Genomic DNA, 11,465 nt, shown 5'->3' with positions numbered 1-11,465 from the left:
GAGTCTCCTGCCTCAGCCTCCCAAGTAGCTGGGACCACAGGCGCCTGCCACAGTACCCGGCCATTTTTTGGTTGCAGCCATCGTTGTTTGGCGGGCCGGGCTGGGGATTCGAACCCGCCACCTTAGGTGTATGTGGCTGGCGCCTTAGCCGCTTGAGCCACAGGCGCCGAGCCCTCTTTTGAGTTCTTTTTGTGGAATATACCTTCCAACTAAGGCAATCAGTTATTTTGTTAATGTTTTTGTGTTACATTTTTATGCATTGGACATACTGTATAAATGACTTTACTGATTTGTGTACTTTTTCCAAATTTCCCCTCTTTCAGAACCTCTTACTGATTACCTGTGTGTCAAGCCTTTCATATGCATGTATACTCATACTTTTAGAGTTTATATTAGGACTCTGCATCTTCACACCATTTCATTAAGTGAACAGTTTCAAATAGAACAACACATTCCAATTTCATTGTTTGTCATAAATGTTTGACTGTTCTAAAAGTGCCAATTATGGTAAGTTATCTTAGAGTGACTCTGGGAAGGACTCTATCCAGGCATTTCATATTAAAAGTGGTATTTGGGACTATGAAATTTGGGCATGTGCAGACATTTCGTGGTGGATTATATTGTGATAACCATTTCTATGAAATTACTTGGGCTTTTTGATTCTGAAATGTACTTACTGGGGAGGAAGAGGTTAGAGAAGGGAATTATTAGATCCTTGATAGCTTTACAGTGTTGGCCAGAACTTTTCTATACCTTAGTCATTTCCCCTGGCTTGAGAACCATTAGAGAAAAAAGAACAACTGTGATTAGCACTTCCCTCCCTAGCCGGTTAGTACAGAAGTCTTAGTAGTTTTTCTTTGTTCCTTTTTTAAAATCAGAAAATGATGAAGATTGATTGTAATAGGAATGCAGGGAAAATGTGTCCTTCTGTTGACTAGACCATACCAGCAGGAGTAGCTTAGATGTAGCCTATTTCAGCAAGGTGGGCCCACAAAGCCAAAGATGCTACAAAAGTCACATATGGAATGAGCTAGCATTTTGTCTGTTATTGTTTCCAAGATTTCTATAGCACCAATTTATACTCAGCAGCCAAGGAAGTGGGAGATATAGGAAGATCCTTTGCTACTGGCCGACTTCTGGAGTCAAGCATTAAGCAAAGGAAAAGAGGTTTTCCTTAAGAACTGAGATGCCAAGAGCTGGTTTAGATAAAAGTTACTGGTTAAAATTTTACAGTGCAAAATTTTTGAAAAGTAAGCTGGGGCTTTCTTGCTCTGATTATTCTTTTACTCTATAAAACTCTGGGTTGCAATGTAGCTTGCCATCATTTCAGAAAGCATTTTTTAAACAAATGATAGTTTTATTATTTTGATTAAAACAAGAACTACAATAGTAATAACACTGACTTTTAAAAATTATTATTTAAAATAGATAATATATTCAAATAACTCAGAACTTAAAAGATGTAAAATACATAGCGAAAAGTTTCCCTTGTGCCTGTCCTTCAGCCACTGAAGCCATCTCCCCATGGACGGGCAGTGCTACCAGTTTCTTCATTCTCCTTCTGGAGATGGTCTGTAATAGCTGAAATATTCTGGTGTTTTATGAGATAGTGGGTAGTATGCATTATACGTCTTAATCTCCTGATTAACTGTAAGATAAATGAATCATCTACCTACATATACTTTCTAGTTTTCCACAACTAGTGTCCTAAACATTCATCACTTTTAAATCCCTGACATCAGCCCTTTGTAGTCTTGGCAGCAGCATTGTCTTCTATGTCAGAAAGTGAAGAAGACTGTCAAGTATGAACTCTGTCAATTTTTGTACTGTCAGCTTCTAAATATAGTATTCTCCCATCATTTTGCATTTTCTCCTTTTTTTTTTTGGCCTGGGCTGAGTTTGAACCTGCCACCTCTGGTATATGGGGCTGGTGCCCTACTCCTTTGAGCCACAGGCACCGCCCTGCATTTTCTCTCTTTCTCTCTCTCTCTCTCTCTTTTTTTTTTTTTTTTGGCAGTTTTTGGCCAGGGCTGGGTTTGAACCTGCCACCTCCAGCATAGGGGGCCGATGCCCTCTCCTTTGAGCCACAGGCGCTACCCTGCATTTTCTCTTTTATAATGAGTTGTTCTTCCTGTCTTCTAAGGCTGTTGCTTCCATATGTGCTCTTGTCCCATCTCTCCCAGTGGGATCTTGTTAGATTATTCTTTCCTTTTGTAACTTGATCTTATTAAGCTATACACATGCTTATAAACTACTGTTCATCCACTTTAGGCTGCTACCTACTTTCTAATCTTTACCACTAGTTACTTCCTGAAAAACTAACCTGTCCAGCTTTTCTGTTCTATTCTTCTCATATTAACGATGGTCTGATCCCATGTATCTAGTACGACTATTTTTGCTAAGGTTACCATCAACCAAATTGGCAAATTCCTGGCCTATTTTCCATTGTTACCCTGTTGGAGCTCTTTTTAGCATGTGCTGGTTACGCCTTCCCCAAGCCTTTCATGTTGGCTTCTGTGGCACCCCTCTTTTAGTTTTCCCCACCCAGCTGCTGGTTCTTGGTGTTTCTACTGCCTTCTCTTTCTCTGTTCACTCTCTTAAGGTAAAACCTGTGGTTTTGACCACTACAACCTTACATTGAAGACTTTCAGATCTCATTTCTAGCCACCTATTTTACTGAGCTCCGTACTTAATATTTCCAGCTCTTCACAGAATCACTTCATCTGAATGCACCATATATACCTTAAATTTCATCTGTCAGAAATGGAATTCAGCATTACCATCCATCTCATTTCCGTAAATTATTTCCTGTTTTGATAGGCTCCAGAGATTTGAGCTGTTGTGTTAGGCCTTCCATTTCTTTTTTTCTAAAATCCATTAATCAAGTTCTAGAGATGATTCTCCAAACTATTTCTCAAATATACCCTTTCCTCTTTATTTCTACAGCTTATGGTTCCAGCCTCCCTGTCTCTGATCTCTTTTTCTACTTTTGAATCTCTTCCTAAAAGTTATGAACTTAAATCTTACTAAATGATATTATTAAGAATACTTAAAATGTAACTTAAAACACAGTTTCACAAGACATTAAATGAAGGTTTGAATGCCTTCTCAAGTACACGAGCTAATTCCTAGAGAAATGATGCTTTCCTGAAGTTTAGAGGTTTAAATGTAAAATTTGTTCACATTTCTAAAAAACTTTGAGGTAGAGTTTATGTTTTGTAAAATTAACCTTTTTTAAGCATATAACTAGTAAGTTTACCCAGTTGTGCAATATGAATTTTGATTTAGAACATTTCTGTCATCCTAGTAAGGTCCCTGATAACATATTTTAAAACAATTTCTTCTAAATTATGTGACAGGCTTTCATAGGAAAGTTTTTCTTTTATTCAAATGGAAATCTTTATAGGCTGATAATATGGCATTAGGGAAAATCCATCTATGCCTGTACTTGCTTTCACATTGTAGTCATAGAGTTGAGAAGTTGCAATAGAGACTTTATGGTCTGCACAACCATGTTTGCTGTTTGGCTCTTTACAGAAAAATTTTATCAACGGTTGCTCTGAAACCTTACAATCCAAAATGTGATCTGAATACCAGCAGCCTTGGCATATCCTGGGTGCTTATTTCTAATACGGAATTTCAGGCTTTACCCTAGACCTAAATCAATTCTGCCAGATCCAGAGAACTGATGTACACATAACTGTTCAAGATGCCCTGCTCTGGGTATTCTATTTGAACTAATAAGGGACAGTGGAATTCATATTACTAATCCCAGTAAAGCCATGAAGAAGCAATATTTTGCCCCAAATCTAGTGAGGCCTTTATTTTTTAAGGATGTATGTTTCTCTCGTAATAATCCCTTTTTAATGTTTTTCTTAGGCAGAAGATAAAGAGGAAGAAGATGTATCTGGTGAACCTGAAGCTTCTCCAAGTGCAGATACAACTATTCTGTTTGTAAAAGGAGAAGGTAATACAGAAATATTAGTTTTAATTCAGATTTAGAAATTTTAAAATGACAAACTTGACTTTTTTGGGACCCTTGTTAATGCTAAAGATCTTTATTAATCATCTTCTATATAACAAATATATTATTAATTTTGATTAAAAACCTCACATATATAAGTACCTATATCTGTAAGGTAGTGTTACTGATATTTAAACTAAGGGGAAAAACAAATATTGCTCAGTTGACTAGAAATTAAATTCCTTTTCAAAGATAATGTTTTTCAGGAGAGGAAAGTGGAATGGAGGGCAAAAACTGACCTAATGAGTGCAATGAATATGATTCGAGTGATGGACTGACCTATAGCTGTGACTTAAGCATTGCATAAGTGATCCATGAAATCAAAAATATTTGTACTCCCTTAATATTCTGAAATTTAAAAAAAAACTTTTTCCAACTGCTACAGCAAAGTAACTGTGTTACATTTTGAGTGTTAAACATTAATGAAATATTAAATCTTTTCCATTAAGCCTAGGTTTCATTAAAATAAATGTAATGGCTAATATTTATTGAGGGTTGTATGGTAGGCACTGTTCCTAATACTTTGTAGTTATTATCTAATCCTAACAAACCTTATGAGCATAGTTACTGTTAAGCTGAGACTTAGAGAAGTTAAGAAAGTGGTCCAGGGTTACTCAGTTCATAAATAGACCGTGGAGACAATCTTACCCCGCATTCTGTACTGTACTGGGCGAAACTCAGCTGGAGACTGTAGTATAATTAGTGCAGACTTAATATTGAAAAATACTAATTTTCTTGGTCATTTCATGTTTTTGGTTTTGTTCCCATGTACTTGACAACTTTATGCCTGAAAAAGTATAATTGATAAAGCGATTTTTGTTTTTATTTATTTTTGTATGTGCCTCAGGTCTTCAAATTTTCACTTTGACTAATTGCTTAACATGGACATGGATCATCTGATTAATTTTTTTGTGTCTTTACAAATACTAGTTTTCAGATGAACCTCCTGGACTTTATCATTCCTCTCTCCATTTTTCTATGCAGGTAGCATACTGAGTTACAGGTGAAAATGATTTCATTAAGACATGAAACTCTGGTAAGGTACTCTTGCTGCTAAAAGTTATACAACTCTGGCTCAGTGCCTGTAGCTCAGCAGCTAGGGTGCCAGCCACATACACTGGAGGTGGTGGGTTCGAACCCAGCCTGGGCCTGCCAAACAACAATGACAACGCCAACCAAAAAGTAGCTGGGTGTTGTGGTGGGCACCTGTAGTCCCAGCTACTTGGGAGGCTGAGGCAAGAGACTCGCTTAAGCCCAAGAGTTTGAGGTTGCTGTGAGCTGAGACACCACGGCACTCTACCTAGTGCAACATAGTGAGACTCTGTCTCAAAAAATAAAAAAAGTATACAGCTCTTTCTGAGACTGCATAAATTGAATGTGATTTGGTCTGAAATTCAGGTGCTCAGTTCAGCTCTGTTGGAATACTAGAGTATAGATAAAAGTTTCAGCTAGTGCACTAACTCTCATCAGTTTCTGTTAGTGGGTGGCACTATTGAAAAGGATTCTAAAACTATGCAGCAGGAAAAGGTGTCAGAATCCATTAGTAATGTCGTCTTTTTATCTTGAACTCTTGGCCTGTGTTCATATTTTCTTATCTCTATTTTGTTTCTCAGATTTTCCAGCAAATAACATTGTGAAGTTCCTGGTAGGCTTTACAAACAAGGGTACAGAAGATTTCATTGTTGAATCCTTAGATGCTTCATTCCGTTATCCTCAGGACTACCAGTTTTATATCCAGAATTTCACAGCTCTTCCTCTGAACACTGTAGTGCCACCCCAGAGACAAGCAACTTTTGAGTACTCCTTCATTCCTGCAGAGCCCATGGGGGGACGACCCTTTGGTCTAGTCATCAATCTCAACTATAAAGATTTGAATGTAAGCCCCTTTAAATCCTCTTTTTCTTTTTTTAGGTTAAAAATGAATGGAGATAATTGACATTGTTAAGCTTTCCCTTTTTCTGTTTATTTAGTATGAAAGTAACTACGAAAGTTTTGAGACAGAGTGTGTTGTGGTCCATTATTGCACTTCCAAAAAATACAGTCGATAGCAGTGTCCTTTCTGATTTCACCTGTGCAAGATTCAGCTTGCTTGGCTTATTGGTGTTGTTGGGGGGGACATTATTGACATTGTTTCCCTTCACATGCCACTCAGTTAGTGTCAGCTGTGGAGCTAGGAAGAGAGCACTTTGGTGCCATGATTTTAAAAGTGGGTTAAACAAGTCTCCAAGACCTGAGTGTTTGTAACAGGCTTTTGGGGACCTTACTCCTTCCCACACAATAATTTTTCCATCATTTCAAGAATTTAGAAGAGGCTCAATCTCACTGAAATACGAGGAGAGGAATGGGCATCTGGTGACTAAGGAAAACATCACTGCTGTGGAAAAAAAATGGTTCCAGAAACCAGTTGAGTGACACTTACATTGAACTGGCACTGCAGATTGGATGGCCAGTACTGTCCAAAATCCTGCACGATTATCTTCATGTCAGGAGACTTTCATCCCAGTGGGTGCCTCGTACTTTGACAGATGAGGAAAAGAGTATCTGTGTTGAATGGTGTGAAGAAATGCTGGTCACGTTGAATGGAGGCAAGTCTAGTTGCCATTTCTGGCATTGTTAACTGCTGATGAAACTTGGATTTACAGTTTGATTCAGAGAATAAACATCAGTTGACTGTGGATTGTTCCTGATGAAAATCCACCAACAAAAGAAAAGTGGTGCTGAAATGTCAGAATGAAAATGACATTCTGAAATAACTTTCTTCTCCAAAAGGGTCAGGTTGCAGCTGCTACTCTGGAGGAGCAAAGGGCTGTTACTGCTCGTGGTACACAACAGAATGACTACCAAAAGGTTTTGGGAAGCTCCAAGAATGGTGGTCAAGGACAGAACTGTGGGAGACCTTCTTGCGTCATGACAGTGTGTCCACCCACACAGCCAGTATCACCATTCGGTTCCTCGGAGTCCACAGAGAAATTATGGTCCCGTGTGATTACTTTTTGTTCCCTACAGTAAAATCACATACGCAGAAAAAGATTCTCCAGCCTGGAAGAAGCTGTTCATGCCTACAAAAGTGAGCTTATATAAAGCACTTGAAGAAAATGAGTGGAAAGAATGTTTCCAAAAATGATTTATAAGAATGCAAAAGTGTATAGAATGCCACGGTGATTATTTTGAGAAAATATAGCAATCATAATGATCTCTTGTTTCTTAATTTTTATATGTCTCAAAACTTTCATAGTATCCCCTGTAGAGACAAGGAAGGGTTTTTATCCAAGTAGAATTAAATGTAATCCAACAAGCACGGATGTATCTTCAGTTCCATTTTGAATGTTAGCATATTCTAATTCTTGGAATTGTCATAGAGGAATGCAAACTGAAAGATCTTGAAGTAAGACTTAGTAATTATAGTTCAGCAAAAAAGTAATTTTGAGAAAGTGCTATACAAATGTGAAGTGTCAACCACTGAGAACTGTCATTGTGTTGCCTCAGTGATTCTGATGTATTTGAAAACTAAAATTGTGTTGAACTAACAATTTTTAAGTTTTAAGACTGTAACAAAAATTTGATACTGAAAATCACCCATTAATTAGAAAGAAATTGGTATCTAACCCCATATCAGTTTAGAACATGAATTTGATTTTTGTTTAGGTCTTGAAATGATCTACCTCTGCAGTTACTGTTGTACATAGTAATACATCTTTCTTTGTTTTGGAGAATTGCAAATAACAGAAGGTAAAGCTGCTGATACAAGAATACTTCATAAGCTTTGTTTCTTTCTGCACATTTTATCTCATTTTTACTTTGTTTTCCTGGTTCCTCATACCACATCCCTCTCTCACCTCCACTCCAAAGAAAGTAGGGACCACTAGGTCTTACTCTTTCTCAGGATGGACTTAAATTCCTGGGCTTGAGATCCTCCCACTGCAGCCTCTTGAGTAGCTGAGACTATAGAAACCTCCACATGTCCAGCCTGGCTACAATTTTATTTTATAGGAGAAAGTAACACAGTAATGTTGAGTGGCTGACATTGAATAGTGTAATTGCATATGACTGTTGCGTCTTACCTTTTAAGTGCTGAGAAAGCAATAGTGGATCTGTTAGGGTAACAGTTTGAGTAACTTTAGATTTCAGATTTTTGTGATTTTTTTTTTAATAGGGCAATGTATTCCAAGATGCAGTCTTCAATCAAACTGTTACAGTTATTGAAAGAGAAGATGGGTTAGACGGAGAAACGTAAGTTGCAGTATGTAGATCTTATAAAGTTGGACTGGAAGGTTTGCTTCTGTTGCAGCATATTCTTAAAAATGGTGATAATTGAATGGATTATATAGATTTGGTGAAATCCTTACTAAATTTATTCATACTGTAGATGATTCCTACAACTAGGAAAAATAGGGAAAACTTATAAAAAATATTTTTAAAAAGGCAGTTGGCTTTCTGTCCTGCTTCTCTTCTTTCTTACCACCAAGCTCATCATAAGCTGTTCATCAGCATTAAGCTAAGTCTGTAATTACTATTGAAAATATAAATTAGAAGACTTGATGTTGAAAAAAATGTTCTTTCTGAATGATGTATCATTCTTACCATAACTTACGTGTCATATAGTCACATTGTATAAGATAAATGTAATGTTTGAGACATATAAAACATAACACAATTAATTTAAACTGTGAGCATTGAATATAGCATACATTATGAAGTAATTCTATTCATTTTAGATCATAGAATTGCTTTTTTATGGACTAATTGCTATTAAATATAAATTAAATTTTATAGAACTATTCATAATTAGCTGTGGTATTTCCTATGAATTAAAGCCAGTTTATATTTCTTTTATGCCAGAATTTTTATGTATATGTTTCTTGCTGGTCTTGGGCTTTTGGTTGTTATTGGCCTTCATCAACTCCTGGAGTCTAGAAAGGTAATTATATATGATTATCTCTTATAGTCATTTTTCAAAAGTCACTGTAGTACTAAGTTAAGCATAATCTAGTTCTTTGTGGATTTTTGCTCTTGACTATTGACTTGTACACTTAGAGCTTAGTTGAACCTTTTAAAAATAAAACCTAATAGGCTCGGCGCCCAAAGCTCAAGTGGCTAAGGCACCAGCCACATACAATGGAGCTGGCGGGTTCGAATCTTGCCCAGGCCCACCAAACAACAATGACAACCATAACCAAAAAAAATAGCCGGGCTTTTTGGCAGGCACCTATACTGCCAGCTACTTGGGAGGCTGAGGCAAGAAGATCGCTTAAGCCCAAGAGTTTGAGGTTGCTGTGAGCAGTGATGCTATGGCACTCTACCAGGGCAACAGCTTGAGACTCTTTCTCAAAAAAAAAAAAAAAGAAAGAAAAAAACCGAAAACACCTGATAATGATACCTTGGACCTGTAACTTGAATAGATTCAGATTTTCATATACATACAGGATTCTGGTCTTGTGTCCCACCAGAGTGATTTTTACTGTTATTGTAGCTCTTAATTCTGCTAGAAGTTTTATTCCTCAAATGCATAAAGATTACATTTTCCTGTTTACTGTGTTTTTGCATGGATGTGCTATTTTATCTGTACCAGTGGTGGCCAACCTGTGGCTGCGTATAGATTTATGTGAGGACTTCTTGCTTATCTCTGTGTGGTGGTGGATATTACAAAAAATATGCATGGCCCTGTTTGTTGTTGTTGCTCATCACCTTTTATTAATGTAGACAGTTCTTCCAGTGTGGTACAGAGAAGCTTGAAAGGTTGTACACTCCTGCAAGCAATCCAGCTTTTGTATTTGCCTTGTACTTGTAATTACAGAAAGAATTTTTCATACATTCATTATAAATTTTATTTTTCAAATTTGTGTTTGCTGAATCAAACTTCTGTTTTTGTGATCAGGGAAGTAAGGTGTACCATTCTGATTGTCCCTTCCAAATCCTAACTCCTTTCTCCTGTTTCCCTCACTTCATTTTCCCTTCCTCCTCCCCTCCCTCCCCCCATCTTCTTCCCCTCCCATCTCCTTCTTTATGTCTTTGCCTTCCCCATGTCCTTGCCTTCCCCGTCCCTCTCCTCCCCATCTCCTTCCCTTTTCCTCCCCTTCTCCCCATCTCCTTCCCTTTTCCTCCCCTTCTCCTCCCCATCTCCTTCCCTTCCCCTTCTCTTCCCTTCCCCTTCCCTTTTCCTCCCCATCACCTTTCTTCAGCCCCCTACTCCACAAAAACAACAAATGCATAGAAATCCTGCTAGGGGCTTGTTTTTTGGGAAACACAGTACACATGTGCTCTAGGGAGAACATTTGAAGCTATTAGATCAAATTGAGGTTATTAGCTTAAATGAGATTTTATGCTTTTGTTTATGTGTGCCAAGTGTTTAACTGTATTTAGCTTAAAATGCAGGAACTGTCCACATGCAACATTTAAGCAGTTACCTTGAATTTTATCAAATGTGGAAATAAATTTATTTTTTAATTATAATTTGATTCCCAAAGGGAAAGAAAATCATTGTATAAATAGACATTCTTCTTTGATCTACTAATGATATAATATATGAAGGTTTTATAGCAAGGGAAAATTCTTGAAACTCTAAAAAAATGTTCTAACATTTATTATCATTTATTCTTTATAGTTAGTACTAGATATGATTTTCCCCATCTAGTTAATAAAGACTTTGAGGGAGGACCTTGTTTTAAGACTAGAAGAATCTTAAAAATTAAGCAATGTAATGGAACTACTTTTAAATATGCTTTTATGTTCTCTTAGCGCAAGAGACCCATACAGAAAGTGGAAATGGGTACATCAAGTCAAAATGATGTTGACATGAGTTGGATTCCTCAGGAAACTTTGAATCAGATCAGTAAGTAGTCTAACAAACTTAGCTGGGAATGTTTCTCTTAATTGGAAATTAAATATCTTACATTTAGCAAAAAGTGCTTGATTAGTACTATTTAACATGCATCTCTTCCATTGCTTACACAGAATCTAGCATAATGATTAGTGAAGATCTATAAAGATGTATTTTGTGTGTAGTATTTACTAGGCTTTATTTTTGAAATGCTTCCAAATCTGCAGTTTATTTACAAATGTGTGAATTTTCTATATTCCTAATCTGTTTTCTGTCTCTTCTCTTTCCTTTTGCTTCAGTGCAAAGTAGAAGAGGTGAGGCATTTAATTTTTTTAATGTTGTTTGATAGAGTATCGGGGGCTCTTATATAGCACATAAATACCTTATAGCAAGTTTAATGAGTAACGGAACAGTTTTTAGTGCTGTATTTTATTAGAAAAACTACCCATTACAGTTTTTAAGAATAAAGGTAAAGTATTATTTGGTAATTTACCTAACATATATATAGCAGTTTTATTACATATGCAATTTGTTAAAATAGTAATCTTTCGACTCGGCGCCTGTGGCTCATGCGGCTAAGGCGCCAGCCACATACACCTAAGGTGGCGGGTTCAAATCCCCAGC

General features: G+C 36.9%; 1 protein-coding gene across 1 annotated transcript in view; it reads left to right on the top strand.

Annotated features, from left to right (window-relative positions):
• SSR1 (signal sequence receptor subunit 1) overlaps nucleotides 1-11,465 on the top strand; it is a 25,753-nt gene that overhangs the window by 4,041 nt on the left and 10,247 nt on the right. Inside the window, exons 3-7 of the mRNA XM_012804237.2 lie at nucleotides 3,881-3,967; nucleotides 5,638-5,900; nucleotides 8,178-8,254; nucleotides 8,864-8,942; nucleotides 10,760-10,853. Coding sequence (XP_012659691.1) covers nucleotides 3,881-3,967; nucleotides 5,638-5,900; nucleotides 8,178-8,254; nucleotides 8,864-8,942; nucleotides 10,760-10,853 — 600 coding nt within the window. The remainder of the gene's footprint in view (nucleotides 1-3,880; nucleotides 3,968-5,637; nucleotides 5,901-8,177; nucleotides 8,255-8,863; nucleotides 8,943-10,759; nucleotides 10,854-11,465) is intronic.

Source organism: Otolemur garnettii, unplaced genomic scaffold (assembly GCF_000181295.1).
Source record: "Otolemur garnettii isolate 467f Iridium unplaced genomic scaffold, OtoGar3 scaffold00026, whole genome shotgun sequence".
Taxonomy (NCBI): domain Eukaryota; kingdom Metazoa; phylum Chordata; class Mammalia; order Primates; family Galagidae; genus Otolemur; species Otolemur garnettii.
Note: the sequence above shows the minus strand (reverse complement) of the source record. Positions and strands in the feature narration are given on the sequence as shown.